General features: G+C 46.7%; 1 protein-coding gene and 1 long non-coding RNA gene across 7 annotated transcripts in view; both read right to left on the reverse strand.

Annotated features, from left to right (window-relative positions):
• Positions 1 to 4067, reverse strand: part of Arfgap3 (ADP ribosylation factor GTPase activating protein 3) — a 51387-nt gene extending 47320 nt beyond the window's left edge. For 5 of the 6 annotated variants that reach the window (XM_052160152.1, XM_052160151.1, XM_052160149.1 and 2 more), the window contains exon 1: positions 3893 to 4066. In XM_052160152.1, coding sequence (XP_052016112.1) covers positions 3893 to 3961 — 69 coding nt within the window. In that variant the 5' untranslated portion in view covers positions 3962 to 4066. Of the gene's footprint in view, positions 1 to 3892 lie in introns of all 6 variants that reach the window. The other variant, XM_052160150.1, reaches the window with a different exon arrangement.
• Positions 4068 to 6886: 2819 nt separating this feature from the next.
• Positions 6887 to 23233, reverse strand: LOC127667232 (uncharacterized). Its single transcript, XR_007973860.1, has 4 exons — positions 22906 to 23233; positions 20740 to 21223; positions 19162 to 19270; positions 6887 to 13439 (listed from the first exon to the last, which is right to left on the reverse strand). It is a non-coding gene; the product is annotated as an uncharacterized LOC127667232 (long non-coding RNA).
• Positions 23234 to 23532: the final 299 nt, after the last annotated feature.

Genomic DNA, 23532 nt, shown 5'->3' on the forward strand with positions numbered 1-23532 from the left:
TGAGCCATCTTTCCAGCCTCCCCATCTACTGTTTTGTTTTTTTTTTTAAATCATTTTGTTTCCAATTGTGTGTGTATGGTGGTTGCTCTCTGAGTCCAGAGGCAGGGCCCCTGGAACTGGGATTATAAGCGATGGTGAGCCACCGGCCACGCCTGCTGGGAGCCTCACTGGGTCCTTTAGCACACGCTCTTCCCTGCTGAGCCATCTCTCCAGCAGCCCGGTCCCTTCCATTTCCCACCATTTCCTACTGCAGGCTCCCTGAAGGCATGTGCCAGGTCTATACCTCCGGTGTGAGTGTCCTCAGTGCTTTACACAGCACCGAAGCCAATGGGTGCTAAACAATGAGGAACAGCCCAGGACAGGGAGCGGCCTGCGAGCTGAGACCTCCCCTAGCAGACTGTCCTTGGAGCCGAGGGGGTGGACAGTGAATTCCAAATAAAAGTAAATCCAGCTGCTTTCTTTTGCCTTTTCTGACAATGTATTTTTGAGCTCCTTTTTTTTTTTCAACCTCTCCCCCTGTTTAGATAGCGTCTCCTGTGACTCAGCCTGGATCACACTGGTTCTGTAGCTGTGGGTAACTTTGAAGTCCCAGTCCTCCCAGTCCTCCTGCCTTTCCCTCCAGGTGTGGAATTGAGCATGAAGCACAGTATCAAGCTCCCAGCCCTATTAAAGCAAGATGTTTACTTACAACCCCGAAGAGTCTTTACATAATGTACTTTTTTTTTTTTTTTGGTGAAAGAACCTTGTTATATGGTCTTGCCCTGAATTTGGCAATCCTCCTGCCTCAACTTAAGCTATTTATTTATTTATTTTTTTGTTTTTTGAGACAGGGTTTCTCTGTGTATCTCTGGCTGTCCTGGAACTCACTCTGTAGACCAAGCTGTCCTCGAACTCAGAAATTCACCTGTCCACTTGGCCTCCCAAGTGCTGGGATTAAAGGCGTGCGCCACCACCACCCAGCAACTTAAGCATTTTAAAAGTGCTGTTAAACCAGGCATGATGACTGGATGGCTTGAAGCCATTTTCATCTTGTGATTTTGTCATTCAGAAAGCTGTGGCAGGAATTGCAAAATTCAAAACCAGTCGGTTACATAGTGAGTTCAAAGCTGGCCTGGCTTACACAGGCAGAACCTGTCTCAAAACAAACAAAACACCTGAAGGTATAGCTCAGTGGCAAAGTGCCCGTCTAGAGTACGCAAGGCAAGGCCTAGGTTCAAACCCCAGCACTGCTCTAGGATGGTGGGTGGGGCTTATTGTTGTCCAGTCCTTCTAGCCATTAAAACTAGTTTCCACCAGCAGGTCATGGTGGGGCAGGCCTTTAATCCTAGCACTGCGGAGGCAGAGGCAGAGGCAAGCAAATCTCTGTGAGTTTGAGGCTAGCCTGGTCTACAGGGTGGGTTCCAGGACACCTAGGGATACAGAGAAACCCCATCTCACAAAAAACAAAGACAGAAACTAGTTTCACCGTTTTTCAGGTCAAAGCCATCCAGTCAGCAGTGGCTTCAAGCCACGACCATAAAGGAAAGCCAGTGCCATGAGTCATGACCAGAAGCTACTTTGGAATCTTGCTTTAGAAGTCATATCACAGGAGAGATGGCTCAGTGGTGAAGAGCACTGACTGCTCTTCCAGAGGTCCTGAGTTCAATTCCCAGCAACCACATGGTGGCTCACAACCATCTGTAATGAGATCCAATGTTCTCTTCTGGTATGTCTTAAGGCAGCTACGGTGTACTCATATATTTAAAATAAATAAATAATTAAAAAAATCATATTACACAATATATAGTTTCGATAGGTGTGTTCTTCAGAATAAAATGGAAAAAAAAATGGCTGCATTCCTGTAGATCAGTGTCCAACCAGGCTTTCCTGTGTGTCTGTGCGTTTGCCTTTTGATGCAGGTCTCACCTTGCAACACATACAAATCAAAAAACTACTATGTACTCAAGCTGGCCTTTATCATGTTGAAACCCAACTGCCTCAGTTTCCCAAGTGCTGGGATCATTGGTATGTACTCTCATGGCCAGCTGGACAGTCCCTTTAAGTTTCTGAAGATAGTCTACTGCAGTCTAGGGCTGGCTTAGAACTTGCTCTAGCTGAGCCTGCCCTCGAAGTTGTCTTATTCTTCTTGCTTTCCCCTCCCAAGTGCTGGAATCACACCACGTGCTACCACACTCAACTACATTTTCACATGCCAGCAAGCCCACGTGGGTTCCTTAAAAGTGTCTCTTGGTATTGATGACAAGGACTTCTTATTTAAAAGGATCATCTTCCCTTTTCGTTGTTGCTTCTTGATTTTTGTTTTGTTATTTAGCCGTGGCTTTTTGATAACATTCAAAGGGAATACATACTGGTGTGGTTCACAGAGAAAGTAGTAGCACATGTATTTCTCCACCCTGCCAGCTGTAGATCTAATCTTGTAACAAGCAAGTCCTTGCTACACAGAGATCAATCTAAATTTGAAAAAAAAAATCAAGAAAATAGTAAAGCAACAGACACCGGACAGTGCCTGGAAGCCAGCTCTTCTTCCTTATGCCCAGCTGACATTATCACTGCCATTTAACCATTTTCTTCATCATAAGGCTATAAAGACCTAGGGTTCCCTTCCACCATCAAGACACAAAGTGCCTGAATTTTGTGAAGTGCTAGAACTTTCTATGCCAGCCATTCAGGACTCTGTAATCATGGCTGTGCCTGTTAACAGATGGTTCCTCAGAGGTGAAAGACCAGATGGAAGTCGGTCGGGGAGGGGCGGGGAGAGTCCACAGTGACACGACAGCCCTTTGCACTCCTCGGGTTCCACCCTACTCTGTCATCCTAAGGAAGTGGTCACTTTAACCCTGTGTATCATAACAACACTGCCAGCCACATGCTAAAAGTTATGAGGCCCAGTGGCTGGGGGTGGGGTGGACACATAAGGGAAAGGAAAATTGTAGGGGCAGACCTCAACCTCCAGAGGGATGCAAGGGAACTTTAGTGAGCTTCCTCAGGACCAGAGAGCTGGCAACCAGGGCAGAGAACCTTAGCTTTACTGGATTGGCAAACAGGCTGCCACCAAAGGACAATGGTGACAAAGATCCAACAGGTCCCCAGCCCTGAAGAACACTCAAGACAAGGTCCATGGTGGGGAGACGTCCTTCTTTCCCAGAACCTAGCACCACTTAGAGTTCTGACCCCTAGACACTCTGGGTCTAGGTGGCTGGAATATTTACCCTTAGTTCACAGAGGCCAGGAGTGAACTCTGCCTCTCCAGGCGTCTCAGAGCCCAGCTATACAACCAACGGACACACTTCCACCCCACCATGTCTGTGCTTCTGGGTCAAGGTGCTCTGGTTTCCAGACCTAGACACCCCTAAATGCTATGAACTAGCCTTCTCTGAGGCCCCAGGTAGTCTGACCTCTGCTCCTGGACACTCCTAGAGACCCTTACCTCAGTCCTTTCCCTTCCCCGAGATGCATTGGTCTACCATCCCAGATGTCCATGTCCCAGTCTTCCGTCTAACCCCAGGTGCTCTGGCCTCTAGTGGTGGACACCCCAATTGTCCATGTCCCAGCCCTCCCTGTGACCCCAGGCGCTCTGCCCTAGGATGCTAGACATCCCAGATGTCCATGCCCCAGTCCTCTCTGTGACTCCAGGCTCTCTTCCTTTTGGTCCTGGGCATCCTCCAGATGCCCATGTCCCTGTGCCCCAGGGCCTCTGGCCAGGTGCTCGCAGGACCCAGTACTAAGCCCCTGGTGGGCGCCCCCTCTTCCGCCCCTTGCTGACGAAGGTTGGAGAGCGGCGGCTGCCAGGCCCACAGTGCGACGTGTCACAGGCCGGGCGGCTCCTCCCACGGCCGCGGCCACACCGGGGTCCAGCGGGCCGCGGGGTCCCGAGCCCTCCTGAGGCCGTTACCTTGTTAGTGGGCACCGAGCGCAGGCGCTTGAAGATGGCTAGGATGTCCTGCTTGCTGGGGTCCCCCATAGTCACCGAGAACTGAGGTGAAGCAGTCCCCGACAACCGGGAAGGGACAGGGAGAAGCGGTTGCCGCCTCCCGGAGACCGAGGGGCGGGGCTGCGCGTGACGACAGGCCCCACCCCTGTCGCGCCCAGACTCCGCCTACAAGCGGGCGCACGCGCTGTACTCCTTCACTCCGGAGGGCCAGCGGCACCACTGGTTTGGTTCTAACTTCGAAGTCGGGCGCGGCAGGCGCATGCGCGGAGGCTCGGACAATTCCGCGCCTCCTCCACCCCTCTGCAGTCCTTCCCCAGATCTCAGCGTTAGTCAGGGTCCTGCAGAGTGGGGTAGAAACCCCAGTCTTTGAGCAGGGAGCATCGGGCTTATCCACCGGACTCGCCAGTATCCCGTTGCCGACCCATGGCCAGTCACACATCTATCCCTCCGGGTGGCAGAGCTAGCGGGTCCCATCCTCGTGGATCCTGCATAGTAGTAATAGTTTGTACTCTTTCTCAGCTAAAGCCAAGCCCTGAATGAAAACCTACAGGAAACTGCTTTCATTTTCTCTCTCCCATCTATGAAACCCAGGCTAGCCTAGAGTCCACTGTGTAGTCCCGAGCTGGACTTGAACTGGAGATCTTCCTGCCTTAGCTTCTTGTTGCTCAAATTAGTCTGCACCAAGCCATATCGGCTTGGTAATCTTGTAATTATTTGTTCTGCTAGTGGAGAGAGTGTGCTCGTCTATAGGCAACAAGCTGTTAGGGTCAGAACTGAGAACTCTAGAAAGACAAGAAACATGTCTGCATTTAGTGCTTGGGGCTCTGGCTAAACCTTGGGCTTGGGAGCAGGTGCCTCTCCTACAAGAGTCAGGGTGGAGCAGCTGGCAAACATGGCCTTAGGTAGAACATAATAGAAGAAAAACAGGTTTTGGTGTCAAGTGCAGTGCCCTAGCTTCAGTCCCAGTTCAACTGGCTGATCCCGCTTTAGGCACTTCCTAGCATTCGCCTGTATGTATGAAGGAATTGGAGAGGAAATATGTTGACCAGAAGAGCAGCACTGCAGCCTCAGGAACCTTCTGGAAAGGGCTTTGGTGCCAAGTTGGGACCTCACATAGGCTGTGAGGAACTGGCACTGGACACACAAAGTTCTCAGCACAAAGATTTCCCCCAGAGTGACAAATAAAAGGGCAGGGAATAAGAGACAAAACCGGAGATAGAGCAAGGAAGAAGGGAGAAGAGGGAAGGGTTATTTGCCCCAGAGGGACAAAAGACTTTCTGGATTGAGAGGAGACAGCCTTGGTGTATTGGCAAATGAAAGTTTATAAAGGCAAAACAGGAAATCCCTTTAGGCTAAGTTTATTTGATTGGGCATGTTAATTTGGCGACCCAAGGGGGCAATTTTGATAGCTGGACCTTGGTTAGCCTCAGGAAGTGGACAAATACGCTAACAGACCTTGGTGGCTAGTTTAGGAATATAATCTAACGGTTTTTAGCAAGGAGAGAAAGATGAAGGGCAAGGCCTGCCAGTGCCATGCTCAGACCTGCTAGATCCCTTCATGGTGAGTATTCAACCCAGAGCTGGGCCTTTTCCAAGGTTAGGAAGTGTGCAGTCTTCAGGAATGCACATTGCTTCTGCAGACAGTCCTCACCATTTGAAGGATCTTCCTGTCTTCATTCAAAATATGTATCTGGATAATTTGTAGGAGTTAGGAAAACAGCTATACCGGTATGGTAATGTAACCTTTTTAATCTCTGGATTTGGGAAGTAGGAGGTTCAGGAATTCAAGGTCATCTTTGGCTACACAGTGAATTTAAGGCAGGCCTGAAGTACATGAGACCCTAGATAAGATTTTTTAAAAAAGGAAATTATGACCCCACCCAGTCTGCTGTATAGGCTGGGATTGAACTGATAGATCCAAGAAGTATCATGATCAGAAACTGAAGCATCAGCGGGTGGTGGTGGTGCACGCCTTTAATCCCAGCACTCTGGGAGGCAGAGGCAGGCGGATTTCTGAGTTCCAGGCCAGCCTGGTCTACAGAGTAAGTTCCAGGACAGCCAGGGCTATACAGAGAAACCCTGTTGGGGGGGGGGGGGGGAGGAGGACCAAAAACAAAACAAATCCCAAAACAAAAAAAACCCCCAGAAACTGAAGCATCAAGTCACTTTCCCCGTTGTACACATGGTGCTGTCGAAGGGTCGCCATACTTGAATCAGTCAGCTTCACTGTATGCTTATGTTGTAGCTCAGATACCCTCCAACCCGTATTTGTAGGCTTTACCAGAGCTACATGGGGGAAAGGCCCTCAAAGGCACTTTGACTTGAAAGGGAAAAAGGATCATGTTACCTAATGTATATGCCACAAACCTCATATTTATAAAAATGCTTAAAAACTTCAGTGGAAGCCACTTGCCTATACTCACAGAATAGCCCACTGCAGCCTGTCTGGAGAGCTTGCTTTGACTATTCTGTTCAGTAAACTTCTGCCTGACCCTCAGCTAAATTCTTTCCAGGTGAGAACTGAGCAGAGGGCTAAAGAGATGGTTCAGTAGTTACCAGAGGACTCAGGTTAAATTCTCAGCAGCTCACAACTGTCTAATTCCAGCACCAGAAGATCCGACACCCTCACACAGACATGCATACATGCAGCAAAACCAGTGCACATGAAATAAAAAAAATTTTGAGAAAAAAAATGTTATTAAAAAAAACAAAAAACAAAAAACGAAAAAAAAACAAAAAACAGAGCACTTCCGGGCAGTATCAGGTGGATTTCTGAGTTCGAGGCCAGCCTGGTCTACTGAGTGAGTTCCAGGACAGCCAGGACTACACAGAGAAACCCTATCTCAAAACAACAACAAAACAAACAACAACCAAAACCCCAAACTTAACCCAAACAAAAAAACAAACAAGCAAAACAAAAATGTGTGTGTGGTAGTCTCTGGTGAGCTTACTTCACAAGTTTGATAAACAAGTGTTTATTTCCTAACTCAAGGTAGTACAACATATACAATATTGTGAGCAAACAGTACGCACCTTTACTTAGACAAACATTACCCATGTGTGTTAGTATCCACTGTTGTGACAAAACACTTGATACAACTGAAATGAGTGAAGATTTATTTGGCTCATGGCTTTGGTCCTTGGTTCTTTGGCCTTATTGCTGTAGGCCTGAGGCAAAACCGAACATCATAGAAACACTTGACAAAGAGTGTTTCCCTCATGACAAAATGGAGACTGGGTTGAGGGCAAGATACAGCCTTTCAGTGTCCCACTTCCTACAATTAGGCCTGATGGGCTAACTGTCCAACTATGAAATAATCAATGGATTAAACCTCTGATGTCATCACCCTTATGATCCAATCTTTCTTCAACAGTACCACTTGCTGAGGAGTCTTCAACTGAGGAATCAGTACTTTGGGGTGACATTTCATACCCAAATGTGATAAGCTTAACAACCTGTTGTAAAGGTCACACAAAGTTCCACTGATGACATTCAAGTCCATGGGCTTCTTTGATCCAGGGGCTAACACTACTTATGTGGAGACCCTGGTTACACTGGGGCTGAGGCTGCTGTCTGGCCAGCCCTTTACAAAGCAGTCATTTTCTAAGTGCCTTTCCTTTTGGCCAAATATACTTTAGTTCTGAGTCACGTGCCCTGGTTCTTGTTAGATCAATTTTGGGGGCATTTTGAATTACCCTGAGGTGGTTGCCACAAGGTACTGGCTTTTATCTATCCTTTCTCTCTTCTGCCCAGGGTCTAATCCTACCTCAACCTTTTATGTCTTTCCTCAGTTGTCTGGATCAAAGGGTCTATAGGCCTAGGGGCTTAGTTAGGAGTCTCAGATGAGGGTCTGGAATAATTTCACAAAAGATTAGATAAAAAGAGTCTTTTTCCTTTAACACATAGTTTTAACTATTAAGTCAAATCCCAGTGTTGAACCAACTGGTCTTCTAAACTACTTCATATTTATGCATTGCAGCAAATCATTTTCCTGAACCTCTTGATTTGAATGAACCTCAACTAACACTCAGATGCCCATGAGGCAATGACTTTCAGGCCTACTCTTTAACTAGGAGTCTGAAAAAGATGTAATGTGTTAACCTGAGAGGAAACTGAAACTACAGGGCTCTCTGAGCGCTCTTTATGACATCTCTGGAGTGCTAATGGTAGCAGGCATGGGGGCCATGGGTGTGAGAACTAGAATTATAATGCTCACAAAGCAGAGCTGTGCCAAATTCAGAGTATCAGGAATCAACATAGAGCCCAGAGGATTTCAGAAATGGACAAGGCACAATACAGGTGTGAGTAGCTGCCCTTTCCAAGGTCTCTTCCTCCTCCACACACTCCCACCCCACTTTTCATTATATTTTTGGAGACAGGATGTCGCTTTGTAGCCCAAGCTGGTCTGGAACTCACTATGCAGTTTAGGTTGACTGCAACCTGACAATGCTAATACTTCAGCCTCCTGAGTACTAGGATCAGCCCCCAGACCAGCTTAAATCAAAGTTTGTGAAGCCAGAGTCTACTGGAATTTAGTAACCAGTCAGCAGTCTCAAACGCATTTCCGAATCATTAAGACAAGCCTAAAGCCTGTGACAGTGCTGCAGACAGCCTGCAGTCCAAAGAGGAGATCAAGCCAGGCCATCGTATCTCATGACAGTCAGTGACCAGACCAGAATACAGGGCAGACAAGCAGAGAGGGTTGCATTATGGTGGGCAGGAGTGCACATTGCAAATTGTCAAAAGAGAACTTACTGGATATGAGTAAGATGGAAGCTAAGGTTGAGCCACAAAGGCAGATTTGCACCAACTGTCCCCAAGGCAGACATGCAGAGAAGATTGATTGCATTATGGTGGGCAGGGGTGCATATTACAAACCATCAAGACCGAGTCTACTGGATATAGCTGACAAAGAAGCTAAGATTCAGGCAACCACAAAAGCAGATTTGCATGAACTATCACCAGGACTTGTCCTCTACTTTAGGCCCTCTAAGATCCCTTGGTAGTCATCAAAGATGTCAGCAATTGGTTGAGGGGGTCTTTTGCTCAATGCAAATAAACATCACAAATAGCAGCATGTAACTTCCTTCTTCTTAGCCGCTCTGAACTGCTATTTCAGATTAAGAACAAGCAGAGAGAAGTCCTGGATGGCTAGCCAAGCAAACAGTTAAAGGAATTTAAAAAAAAAAAAAAAAGCAAAACAAAAAGTTAGCTAACTGGTAAAGACCATGAGAGAAAAAAAGATGAAAACAGAGTTTTTTATCCTTCCCTGGGGACCTTCAGTGTTAATGCCTGTGCCCTATAAACTCCACAGCTCAAAGGATAAGACACTGAGTATTTTGATTTGCATCCTAAATGGGGGGGGGGGGGAGAGAAAGGCAGTCAATACTCAACATACTCTTGACAAAACAGGTTAAGAATCATCTTTTGATATCCAGACTGTCCCTACCAGGGATTATACCAAAAGCTCAGCCCAGCTACTGAGCTGTAGGACTTCTGCAGATGCTGTGACTACCCTAAGCTTCAGTTTCCTCATCTGTGAAATGGGGACAGTTATTCCTACTTGCTAGAGAACAGGCAATACTCCAGAGGTTGAGACACAAGCATGCTGCCTAGCAAAAGACCAGCATGCAGCAAGTGGGCTAACTGGAAAGTAGTGATATTCTTGTATGTGATGATATGCAAGCAGAAGGCTTTAGTTCAATGACACCAACTATGGGAAGCTGTCCCTGTCCCCTAAGTCAACATGAAGCATCAAGTACCCTCAGAGCTGCTTTTTGTTGGTCTGCATCCCCCTCTAACCTAGCATGGAGTCTCTGTCAGTACTTGGCCTGGAGTTGTACAGAGAATCTCCAGTCTGTTGACTTGTCCCTGTTGGTAACAAAAGCAGGGAAGCTTGTCTGACAACACAGGGTGAGCATGGGAGGCCAGGAATGTCTGGCAGGTGGACAGTTATATTTGGCAAGTACCTGTGGAGTGAGGTCCTTCGCTTTTTGCTAAGTAGCAAGGAAACTATTCAAAAGCAACATTATAGTATAAACTAGGAAGAAATGAGCTGTGAAGAATGACCAAATAAGGTTCTTTTCTGATGACTACTTGTAGTGGTAGTGTACTCACATTTTATACCTGCTTCCAAATCTTGACAGTACACACATTCAAAACAGGAGGCAGCAATGAAAGCATTTAACGCAGCTATGGGAGGTTTTGAGGAAATAAAATGGCTCAGAGCTTTCAGAAAGCCCAGAATCCTCAGAAGAAGAATCTGAAAATGGGATGGGCCACTTTCAGCAGCGTGGCCATTCATACTCACTCTATTTGTCAGAAGTAGAAGAGCACTCTGTACAGTGTACAAACAGGGAAAGCTGGCCAAGACCTGAGAAGCCAAGGAAGAGTAGGTCTACTGTACCTCCACCCGAGAGGTTGCAGATTGAACACTGAAGTGGCCACATGCTAGTAGACACTCTGAAGGCTAATCACAGACTGATGTAATATGCTGAACATTAGCATAGTACCTACCATAGGAATGCTCCTCACATGCATCCTAAAGAGCCATCAACTGTTAGAGGCTTACATGGAAAGCCCTATAATAAATAGGTATTCCCAGAAGCCAGCTGACCTTACTCCCAACAAAGTCCTGTCACCAAACAAAACTGGAAGCAGGAAAGCAATGGTGAGGAGGACAGAGTACTCAAGTATGGGTGGTTGTGGCCTCTGAGTACAGCTGTCAGGTGTTCACTCTCACCACATCCTAGGGATGTAACATCCTGTCAGAGACTTGCTTAAGCTGGACTGGACTGCTCTTACATCTTTCATTTCAATGTCCTTCCTATGGACAGCCTAGTATAAGAGGCTAAGTAGACAGACTTCAGGGATGTTTAATTCATGCAGCTTTATGCCTATAATTTAAGGCTCAAAACGCAATGAGACAAAGTATTCTCATTTTCTTGTAAGGAAATTAAGACGTAGGCCCATTTAGACCTTTCTCTAAGGTGCTTCATATGCAGCTGCTGGGGCCAGATCTAGGCTAGAAGGCTGCACAGCACACTCACCAATGACAAAATGAACACAGGCATGTGATGAATGAGGAAGGTAGCTCAGCTCATAGCAATGTAGATATATGCTTGGGATCCAACACACATATCTCAGAGTGTACTAGGATGTATATCTCTCACCTACATCTACCTGGTTGAGCCTTGCTCCAGTGAGAGGCAGAGCAGATACAGGGAGAACGGCTAGCCATGGAGCAGCACAGGGACTGGACCTGAGCATCGAGAATGGAGGCTCTGAAACTCTTGTTCCCACATTTGAAACCTGGGGAGGAAAGAAAAATGACAGGGCATGTGTGGTGAACAAGGAAAGATGGGAACAAACCTATTATGTGACAATTTTAACATAAAATGAGGAAAAGTATGAGAAATCCTAGAAGCACTTCATAAGAACACATCTCAGAGCATGGAGCAGGTATTCAAATAGTGCAGCATTTTGAAGAGAAGCACCTGGGCTTTTTCTGAGTTTTTAACACATTGACAACATAACCAAGGAAGACATCAGCATGGTAGGCTTGATACTGTCAGCTCCCAATGGGCCTGGCACTGTCTCTTCTGGTGCCAGAGGCAGGACCAGCCAGACCCAGCACTCTAGAAATCCATCTGGGCTGAGGCAGCCCTGCCCAGGCCTCACGTCTTCTGCACCCTGAGCAGTCCTTGGTAGACATGAGGCCTTCTCATCCTTGCTGCCAGATTGGCCTTGACATCTTGGTGGCTGAAGGTCTTAGGGAGACTGAACAGTGAGACACTTCCATTTGACTTGTGATACAGTGTGCTTGCCTCACGAGGGACCCACGTGATGGAGGACACAGAGAGAAATCCACTTCCCACATCCATCTGGGAGAATCCTTGAGAAATGAATGTCAGGTCAAAGCTTGCTGTCAGTAGAAAATGGCATGTCCCTTGTCTCTTTAAAACGATGGAAAGAAGTCATTGCAAGGTGTTCTGTTGTCATCTGTTTCAACTCGGTGACAGCCTGGAGAGTAGACAGCATTGTCCCTGTCATGCTGAAGAAACTGAGCTGCTGCACAGCTGTCAGGGGGACAAGGACAGGGCTGGGGCTGTGTCCTGCTCTTCTGTGTGAGGCCCCTTCTACTGCCTTTGTACTTGGCCTGTGGCAAAGGCCATATTCAGTACAGCTTGTCTCTATGATCTGAGCCACCTGTGGGGAGGGTGACACGTGTGTAGTCACCAATAGGGCTGTTGTAACAGAATCTGGGTGTCATCAAGGGAAGCTCATCACTCAGGTCTAGAAGACAGAAGTCATAAACCAAGGTGTGGCCATACTCCCCCTGAAGGCTCCGGGCAGGTCCTTCCTGCCAGAGTCCTCAGCTTCCTGGACATCTGACCACTTCTCTCCAGTCCTGGCCGTCTTTCCCTGAGTATCTGGAGCAGACTTCTCCTGCACTGTAAGGACAGCATCCCTGCTGCACTGGGCCACTATTGACCCTGTGTTAAGTTGTTCCCTCTAAAAGGCTGTTTTTAGCAAAGCTTACATCCTCAGGCTGGGCCTTCAGCTGTTGTATTTGGAGAACACAGTTCCATCCTTAAACAGAATAGGTATTACATCCACACAACAGAGAAGGAAACTGAGGCTCAAAAACAAAAAGGCACCTACAGAGATAATAAGTGAGATACCAGGTCCAGCCAAGACCCAAGTTCTTGGCCCAGGAGGCTGGGCTGGGTCTTGTACTTTTGCCCTCCTCCCATCACACTGCCTTTCATGTGGGGAGGAAAACCTGCAGCTCCTGAGAGAAATGGAGGGGGCACTCTGACACTCTGCTCTAATGGCTTCTTTTCACCATGACCTGATTCTGTGGGACTGCACATCTCTACCCACACAGCACACAGTTATCTGATGATGCAGGGCGACTGTCAGTGTGCTACCTGCCTGCCTGTTAGTGGGTAGAGGATGGTGTCTGCATCTGTACATGTGATGGCCAGGACATGGCGTTCTTCATCTATGGGAAACAGACTGGAGCAGGGCCACAGAGACGATCATGCAGGCTCCAGGGCCTGCTGTGCTGTGGCTTTGAGGAATGGGGGCTGGCCCTGTCTTTTATAGAGCTTTCTGTCTGTCTTTGATTTAGCTACAAAACCACTTACTGAAAGCTGGAGCAGAGCATCAAAGTTCCTGATGGCTCCTGCCCAGCCCTGCCTGGCTGTAGGTCAGATAGTAGCAGACCCACAAGTCTGGCCCACTTATGTTCTGGCCCTCCCTGCCTTTCTGCACACTGCACACATCACCTGCCAGCCACTCTGCCTGTGAAGTAAGTGCTGGAAAGGAGGGTGCAGAAGGCACTTCAGTCTGTAGCTCTGGCTTCCTGGTCCTGCAGTTTACATCTGCCTGAAGAGCTTGTGCTTTGCCACAGTGGTCTGTCTCATCCTTCTTCCAGAAGCAGTTCGCACTGTCATCCCAGCTACGAAAGGAACGGTCAACTTCATGGGGTCACTGATGTACCTGTAGGAACAGGAAGGAACAATGATGGTGGGATGTTTCTTTTTGCTATTGTCAAGTTCTGTTTCTGGGTATGGTATACATGCCTTCCCAGTCAGGTGCTAAGGATAAATACTTCCACATGAAATAGACAATAAACAGGATCAGATATGAGGTGTCATTTCCAAGGTCTTTGAAGTAACTGTTCAACCAACCTATCTTCTCCTTTGGGCTGAAAGGAAGGAGTGCTGCTTTCAATGTGAATGAAACTCCACTGGTCTGGAATTGGAGTGCTACACAGAAGATTGGATTCCCAGAGCAGTGCTTCTCGACTTTCCTAATGTTGCAAAAGCCTTTAATATGGTTCCTCATGTTGGGGTGACCCTATACTACAGAATTATTTTGTTACTTCACAACTAAAATTTTACTGTTATGAGTTATAATGCAAATATCTGCTATGCAACCTGTGGGGATCACAACCCACGGGTTGAGAAGAGCTGCTCTAGACAGTTACATGCGCCCAAAACTGACTCAGGCACAGGGTAAGCTACTGTATGCTGAGCCCCTAAGAAAGGAGGATGCTTATTCAACATGACCTGGCCTATCTGGACAACACAGATGTTTCTGTTCCTCAAGTCAAAGATTGCATTTTTTTCTAGTATTGTTACAGATGCTCCCAAGAGCTTCTGGTAGCCAATTTCTTCCCAGGTTGGCATGTTGGATACGAAGCTACAGGCCACTAATCACTGGAACTTTCTCTAGTCTCTTGCAGTGTGGTCTAAAAGTATCCCTAAAGAGAGGAGGAACCTTTGGTTTGGTTTCCTCTTTTTAGCTAAGCATCATTAAAGAAAGCATTACTCAGAGAACATTACTCAATGCAGTACCCCATCCTATTTGACAAGAAAAAGATTCCCAAGAACTTGTAGCATGGTTTGCCAGGATAGGACAGAGGCAAGATAATGAACAGATCAAAGTTCATAAACTGTGATAACGGTGCCATGACAGTCTGTGATGGAAAGACAAGTCAGCCCAGGGGAAAGTGTCTCCATTTTAGGAGAGAGGCAGAGCCCACAGCTTAGGGTTTAGGCAAGGAAGGTTGATGTGAGAATGCAAGACAAGCACCAGGCTCCACATTATAAAGGGTCGCAGGAATATGGACATGCCAGGACCAGAAGGGCAGTGAGCCAAAGACAGACATGAGAACATACCCAAACTGGAAGAACTGGGTCAGGAACTATGGTGGGGGTGCTAAGAACAAACACATTCTTTTCTGGCCAAACCCCAAAACAAATAAAGTGGGATAAACCCAATGTCTGTAGCAAATAGGGAATTTCACAAAAAGCATGATAGGAAGGAGAACAGCTAAATATGGTTGTCTTCTCTAGCAAGGACACTAAGAACATTTCTGTTACACAATTGTCTTCTACCCAAGAAAGAAAATATGGAATTTAAAGCATCTCTGAGCCGGGTGTGGTGGCGCATGACTGTAATCGCAGCACCTGGGAGGCAGAGGCAGGCCAGCCTGGCCTACAGAGTGAGTTCTAGGACAGCCAGGGCTAAACAGAGAAACCCTGTCTCAATAAATAAATAAATAAATAAATAAATAAATGAATGAATGAATGAATAAAAGAAAAAAAGAAAAAAAAAGAAAGAAAAGCATCTCTGGCTTTAAGCTAGAAACTCACCAAATGCTCCTTTTCAGGTTGGAGTATCAATACCTAAGCCTTGGCTCTAACTGAAAAACTGAGACTAGAAACCAGAACAATCAAGAAATAGGACATAAAATTGAAGCAGGGTTACATAGGTGTCAGTGACTGCTGACTGTCACATGCATCAGGAATTTATCTTTAAAGCCCCAGGAAAGAAACAGACCAATTGATTGGCAAATTGACAAGCTACTGAGCAAGTCCTTTATAGGGGTCAGAACTACAGGGCACAAGGCAGGTAAGAGTTCCTGTCTCTGATCACAAGGCTTGCAAACTGGTTCACAAAAGCTGCTTTGCACCCACAAACCCATAGACCTGCTCTGCAGGAAGCAAAAGTCTAAGACAGGTTGGAAGGCCCTTGGAGAGTAAAGAGGAGGCTCTAACAACATTCTGAGTTTTTTAAAAACTGTATTCTAGTACAAAAGTGTGCAATTTTAACAACACTCTAAGGAACATTCTTCATCTGTATAAGCTAAGAACTTATTCTGGAATGTAGGGAGCATCAGGTACCTTTCCACTACCGTAAAGAAAATACACCTGTACCGGGCGGTGGTGGCACACGCCTTTAATCCCAGCGCTTGGGAGGCAGAGACAGGTGGATTTCTGAATTCGAGGCCAGCCTGGTCTACAGAGTGAGTTCCAGGACAGCCAGGGCTACACAGATAAACCCTGTCTCGAAAAAAAACAAAACAAACAAAAAAAAAAACAAAACAAAACAAAAAAGCAAAAAAATAAAAAAAAAGGATGAAAAAAGAAGATGCCACCTGCATAGGTGCCCTGAGCAGGCCACACATGGGGTCTTGCCTACTCCTCATTCACTCACAGGGACTTTCTGCTCTGGCGCCCTCTGGGAGATAGATACCTAGTCACCCAGCATGGGCTTCGACTTCTGGGCCCTGCTTCCCTGTGAGCTCTTCCCTTCATGCTGGCCCTCATGCTGCACCTTCCTTCCCTCTGAATGCACCCCTGCAGTTACTGTCAAAGTCCTAACAGCACACTGTCCTGTGTCAGTCACATCCCCACCAAAAGCTATTTGGACACTGTGGGGCTCAGTAAATCAATCCCTTCCATTATCCTGAATGCATTATTACAATAATGCTTCATTTCCAGTCTGGAAATAATGGAACTCACTACAAACACAATGCAAGGATATGTCCCTCTTGCTTAATAGAAACAGCACTTTTCCATGATTCACAATATGAAAGTTCTAATGGCTGATGAATAATTTGGAAGCAGTAAAAGCACTCTGTGGCACCGACATGCTGGCTTTCAGAGTGTGTTTGCTTCACCTCTGGTGCCAAAGCACCTCACTCAACCCTGCTATGTCACTGTGGTCATCAAGGGAACTAGAGGGATGAATCTGTCCCTAGACAACCCACAGCTCAACATCCACAAGACACCAATGTCTCTCTTCTCTACACAAGCACCATTTATCTCCAAACTAAAATTGGTCCTTGGCACAGCGGCCTTTGTGGCTGACCCTTGTGATTGAGCCAAGGAAGAGAGAGGTTTCTGGAGGCTCCAAGGCGTATATAAAGGTTGACCCTGAACACAGACAGTACCATGTTATCTCCTCTGTGAAAGGGGTTGAAAGCTTCTGCCACATTGTCCTTGCCACTATGATAGTCTGCCCAAGCATGTAGACCAAGTGACTATTCATCAAACTCACTCAAACTGTGACCCAAAACAAATGTTTCTCCTTGAATTGTCTGTTAAGATATTTGGGCCACAACAATGACAAAAATTTTCATCCAGCAAACTCAACTCTTGCAAATCCACCTAAAAGATACTTTTCCAATCATTGAACTACTGAAACACCAATTTCCGGATGAGAGGATAAGGAAAGGGGGATTTTTACCCTGGCTTAAGACAGAAAGAAAGTTGGACTTGTGCTACACAAAACATGATGTGACGAGAAATACTTGAAAGAGAATTAAGATGGTAACCATGTATTATTGAACATCAACATCATCACAGGAAAAAACTGGACAAATGAATTTGCCCCAGTAAATAAGTCTGTCAACATTTTATAGAGACAAGAACATGCAACACATTCCAAACATTCTGGGACCATAGTCTTCCGGTAAAATAGGATGACTGATTTTTTTTTTTTTTTTTGATTTGGTTTTTTTGAGACAGGGTTTCTCTGTATAGCCCTGGCTGTCCTGGAACTCACTCCATAGACCAGGCTGGCCTCGAACTCAGAAATCTGCCTGCCTCTGCCTCCCAGAGTGCTGGGATTACAGGCGTGCACCACCACCGCCTGGCGATGACTGATATTCTTAAACAATAAAGAATATACAAAACTGCTCCCCTTTCTCAATAATTATCTATTGAGTTATATGGCTATTATCCTACCATGCCTTTACAGACTTAAAACAAAACAAAAAAAAGCCAGGCGTGACACACACCTTTAGTCCCAGCACCAGGAAGGTAGCCTGGAGTACATACTGAATTCCAGAAGAGACAGGGCTATACAGAGAGAATGTATTTGGAAAAAAAATAAAAAGAATAAGAAACAACAAAAATGCTCCCAAATTTATGCAACAAAAGTTTTAGTTATTAAATACAAAATTGTGCTGTAACTGTTGTTTGCTTCTATGCTGCCATGTAAAAACTCTCATCTTCATTGTTTTTGTCATACAGGGACAAATGCTACTTTATGGCAGTCACATTGTGACAATATTCCTTAAGCTAAAACAACAACCTGCCAGGCAGTGGTGGCACACGCCTGTAACCCCAGCATTTGGGAGGCAGAGGCAGGCAGATTTCTGAGTTTGAGGCCAGCCTGGTCTACAGAGTGAGTTCCAGGACAGCTAATGCTATACAGAGAAACCCTCGAAAAAAACAAATCCAAAAAACCAAAATAAATAAATAAATAAAACAACCTGAAATCATTGCCACAATCCTTTCCCAGAATAAGACCAAGGACAGGCCAGCTGCTGGAGGAAGTGCCCTGGGATGACCTGCAGCAGGTGCCCTCCCTGACAAGGCCCAGGCAGTGCAGCCAGCGCACACCTTGCTGGGCCTTCTGGTGTGACTCCGGCCCTCTGCCTAGCCATTATTTCTCTTCACTTTGCTTCAGAGGCTCTTTCCTTCCCACCGTGGGGCTGCACCTTTCTCTGGAGCCCACAGTGTGTGTGTGAAGAGGAAGGACATTTCCCCACTGCAGTGGCCAGGGTAGCCCAAGCTCTTGATAAAGAGGGAAGAAGGCCCTTCCTACACAAACGTGTGGCATCACCAGAAGAGCCAGACAAACTCCTCAGCTCGGGCTTTGCCCTGCTAGTGCCAGTGGGCATGGCTGCTGGGGGGGGGGGGTGTGCCACATGTGGATGAGGACTCCACCCTTCACGTGAACTCTCAGCCTTGTGTGTGAGAGAAAGGAAGCCCCTTCTCTCTCCAGTGTGAACTTTCATTTCTTAGAAGGCATTAGAGGGAAAGGACCTGTGGCTTTGAGACCTCCCATCTGGCTCTGTCTTCAACACCAGAGCTTTATTTCTCCCACAGGAACTCCACAGAGGCCTGAGAAGAAAATGGCTCATTGCCTTGGGTTATTATGTAATAAAAGATTAAGATTTATCTTTTATTTTTTTAGATTTGATTTTTTTCCAAGACAGGGTTTCTCTGTATAGCCCTGGCTGTCCTGGAGCTCACTCTGTAGACCAAGCTGGCCTCAAACTCAGAAATCTGCCTGCCTCTGCCTCCCAGAGTGCTGGGATTACAGGCATGCACCACCACCCTGCTTATCTTTTATTTTTTAAAGTTATATGTGTATGTGTGCACCTATGAGTATGTACACGAGTTCAGGTGTCCATGGAGGCCAAAAAGCAGGCGCTGGATTCCCCTGGGGATCGTGGTATGGTTGTGCATTGCCTGATGTAGGTGCTGAAACTTATCTTCGGTATTCGTGAAGAGCAGTATGTATGGTCAACCAAAGACACCTTTCCAGCCCTAAAGGTAATGATGCAAGAGCTAACCCCTCCTGAACTGCAATTAATCTGTCACTTTACTTGCTGTCGAAAAATCAAGGAAAGACTTACAGATTAAACTCTAGTGAATACCACGTGACTCCAAGCAGCTGATGAAAAGAAACATCCTGTAGGTTACGTTTGCCCAGCTGTGAGTTTTGGCACTGCAGTCAAAACACACCTGGAAGAAAAATGTCACATATTGGTAATCATTAAATTTTATTAGCAGATATTATACAACATAGTACACAGAATGTTAGCTTAGCAGTCATCTAACATTCACACTTTAAATTCTGATAATTAGTAACCAAACCTATTTGTTTGGTACTGTGGCAGCAGGGCTAAGGTAGGTGTAGCCTTCCTCCCATTCTCTTCCTGTTTTCCCCCGAGCCACCATGCTGAACAGGCCTTTATCTTCCTTTATCTTCATTAACCTGTGACTTCCTGATTCCAGCCACTACTGTGGCCGTCTCTAAGAAGCCTGTGTCCCCCCTCCCCCCACCCCATCAGGCAAGTCAAGCTTCCACAGCAGGTAAGACTTATTAACAAGCAGACCAGGGCTGATAAACAGTCAGTACAAAGGCAGTATAGTGGTGGATTGTCCAGGTCTTGTATTTTGATGTTAATTTTGTTCCTGGGAGGGGCTGTAGACTAGGGATTAGTCACGTTTACAGGTGACTAGTGAATCTTTTCAAATAAAGGCTAGAGCCGATGGGGTGGGGGGAGGGGGGGAGGGGAGAAGGGAGAGGTGGGTGTGCATGTGGGGGTGGGGTGGAGGATGTGGAAGGAGAATGGAGAGGAGCACGTGGTTTGGAGAAACCTCAAGTTCTATGGGGTCTCATAGATGGGGACTAGAGTAGTGTAGAGGTACATCTGCCCAATCTAAGCGTGTAGTTTGCATTCCAATTAATTGAGTTGTGATTTCTTTAACCTGGCCTTTTTGGGTTGGAGATTTACCACAACACATTATAGACCACATTATCTGCTTCTCCAAAAGCAGGAAGTGCTGCTTTTCTAGACTAGCAATCTGGATGTTACTAGCTAATTCCCTGCACAAGCCCTCAACTTTGTGGTGAAGGATAAATACAAGTAGATCTTCCTGGGGGTGCAGACAAGCAAATATATATCGGAGCTATTTTGACAGCAACTGGCCCCTGAAGGAGTTCCTCATTTCATCTCTTGGCTAGATTTTGCTAGAATCTCCTAGGCAGCTGATACAGAGAAATTAGGCACAGACTTAGCCAGCCTGTGGGACTTTTGTGAATATCACAAATTGGATGGAATCTGCTGTCTTTAACAAAGCTTTGACATCACTGTTCACGGTGTCAGAAAATACTGCACGGTGTACTTTAGTATCTGCAACATAGTTGAGGGATTCTGCCCAACCTCAAGAACACAGACATCCAATAAATAATCAGATGATCACATAGCTGCTTATGGCCAGTGTCCCCTGCCCTCTTCCTCACAATGGGATGGATCCTGATATAGTTTAAGGAGCTCAGCTATTACATACAGTGTCTGTTAGGTTTTTTCTAAAAATAATGTCGCACACTGTAACTCAGGCCAAACTGAAACTTATTTCTCCCAAACTAGCCTTGAACTTCCTCGTGCCTCCCCCTCCCAAGTGCAGAGCCGATAGGTGTGACTCACCATCCGTTCTTAGGCAAAGACTTAAAGATGAGGTGTGCAAACCTTCTTCCAAAGCGTGGGGCCCAGCTTCCTTTGTGGTGGGAGCAGTGCTTTTGTCCTGCTGCTTTCTTTCAGTGAGCTGAAGAAAGTGATTTAAGCAGGGTCTCTCAACAGAAGCAGAACCAAGAGAAGGAGAGAATGTTACACTGTTAAGGACCCAGAGATGAGAAATCCCAGTCTTGGTCCTGATCAGACGTCTGGGAAGGAGTCTTGAAAGGGAGTTAATTCTGGTCATTTTTCTGGTACCCCATTCCATGCGCTAATTCCTGGGGGATTAATGGTGTCATAGTGGATCCTCCATCAGGCAGACCTAGAGTCCGGGTACTTTTAGGCTGCATTATGTTGTAGTTACTTAAAACCAATGAATTTCTTTCTTTTGCGTGTAAATGCCATTTCTTCTCGTAGAGCTAAATATTTACAGTCATATCCTATGCCAGGCATTCTGCTGCAAAACAAACAACATGAAAAGAAGTGTTATCTAGGAGTTTAGAACCTTAATTTTTTATTATGTACGTATGAGTTTTTTGCCTGCATATAAGTCTGGGCATCCTATATGTGTTTGATGCCTGTGGAGACCAGAAGAGGGTTTAGGATCTCCTAGAACTGGAGTTATAGATGGTTGTGAGCTGCCATGGTGGTGCTAGGAGTTGGAGCAGTCAGTGCTCTTAATTTCTAAGCCATCTCTCCAGCCCAATTTTTTTTAGAACTTTAAAACATCTACAATAATATTGGGGCTGGGAGACGGTTTAGCTGTTAGCAACACTGGTTTTTTGGTTGTTTTTTTTTTTTTTCTGAGACAGGGTTTCCTCTGTGTAGCCCTGGCTGTCCTGGAACTCACTCTGTAGACCAGGCTGGCCTCAAACTCAGAAATCTGCCTACCTCTGCCTCCAAAGTGCTAGGATTAAAGGAGTGCACCACCACCACCCGACTACTACCCGGCTACAACACTGGTTGTTATCAGAACACCTAGATTTGGTTCTCAGTAGTCACAGTCATCAAACTCCAGTTCCAAGGAATCTGATGCCCTCTTCTAGTCTCCATGAGCACCAGGCACACAGACATACATGCAGGCAAATCACCTACACACCTAAAAATTTTTTTTTCTTTTTTTTTTTTTTTTGGTTCTAAGATTTTTAAAAACTGTAATATAAACCCTCTGTGGTCAGGTACTTGCTTAGCATGTTTGAGGTTGTGGCTCTGCACTGATGAGGGGTTACCCATGGGGCCTAGGGAGAGTTATCAATATAATTAGTGTATTGTATTAGCAATACTCTATTGTATATGTAGTATGCAGTGAAGAGAACTTAGTTTAGGTCTGTAAGCTATATCCTACCCTACTTGCATCTAAACCTTTAGTAAGAAACCTAGCACATAAATGAACAGGGCGGGACCCAGCTGATACACTGTCCCTTACTGGGCAGTGGCTGTATCTCACATGACAGGCCTTTGGTCATGATTCTCCTCTGCACGAACCATTTGCCCAATCAACCTCCATCTTTTGTGCAATTTCTGCCTCTCTTTTAGCAAGGCAGTCAATGTGATCGGTAAAATGTGTAAAAAAAAAGTCAACATATCATTTTCAAGATTAGGTTATAAAAAACACCAAGCTGGGCGGTGTCGGCACACTCGACAGAGGCAGAGGCAGGCAGATCTCTGTGAGTTCCAAGGCCAGCCTGGTCTATACAGTGAGCTCTGGGACAGCTAGAGCTAAAAAAGCTCCATGGCACACACCAAAAATCCCAGCACTCAAGAGGCAGAGGCTGGAAGATTGGTAGTTTAAGGCCAGGTTGGTCTACATTGGGAGACACTATCTTAAAAAATAAAAAAGACACATTGATGTCTCTCTACAGCCGGTCACTTCCAAATAATCATGTATCACGGACCCTAGGTGGGGAAAAGTTACAAGGAAACCGGGTGCGGCGCTAGCTCAACTGCTAGAGGGGGGCGCGACCGGGCGCGCCATTTAAGTGAGCTGCAGTTAACCTTTCCTGGGAAGTGGCCGCCAAACGCCCAAGCACCCCTGGGGGCCACCAAAGCCCAAAGCACGATTTCACCGAAGTCTATACAACTCGGTGAGACCGGGGAGGGTACTGGACGCCTACGGAGCACGAGTGAGGGGTTACTCACGGGAGTGGGCGAGCCGTCCTCCAAGTCACTCAGAACCCGCGTGGGCGAATACGACCGTTGGCCAAGTGGGCGGCTTCTCCTCCTCCTCCTCGTCGTTGTCCTCTTCGCACGCCCTCTAGGACGCCCCAGGTTCGCCAGAGGACCGCTATGTGGTAGCTAATCCCAAAGCCCAGGCGGTAGAAGGCGGCCGGGACGACGTGATTGCCAAGGTTCCCCGCGGGCACCTGAGGATCCAGAGGCATCGCGCCGCGACCAGGCAGAACCTCCCGAGAGAAACCGTTCCCGCCTCGGAGACCAACTGCAGCCGGTGCGCCCCCGCAGCGCGTGGAAGTAAGAGCCCCAACGCCCCGCCCACCACAAGAGCGCCAGCCACTCTTCTTCCGCCTCTCACACGGGCCGCTCTGGCCCCGCCCCTCAAGCCCCGCCTCCTCGTGGCCCTCGTGCGTCTCCTTCTGTTCCCGGCCTCACTGACCCGGGCTCGGCGTGCCGACGCCAAGAGTTCAGGTGAGCCTACGCCAGGCGCCTCACCAGAAAGCGGCGGGGTGGCTGAAGCAGGGCTTTATCCTCCCGCTGTGTTGTCACTGGTGCTGTTTTATTCTCAGCTAAAGGCAAACCCTGAATCTGTGA

Source organism: Apodemus sylvaticus, chromosome 17 (genome assembly GCF_947179515.1).
Source record: "Apodemus sylvaticus chromosome 17, mApoSyl1.1, whole genome shotgun sequence".
Taxonomy (NCBI): Eukaryota; Metazoa; Chordata; class Mammalia; order Rodentia; family Muridae; genus Apodemus; species Apodemus sylvaticus.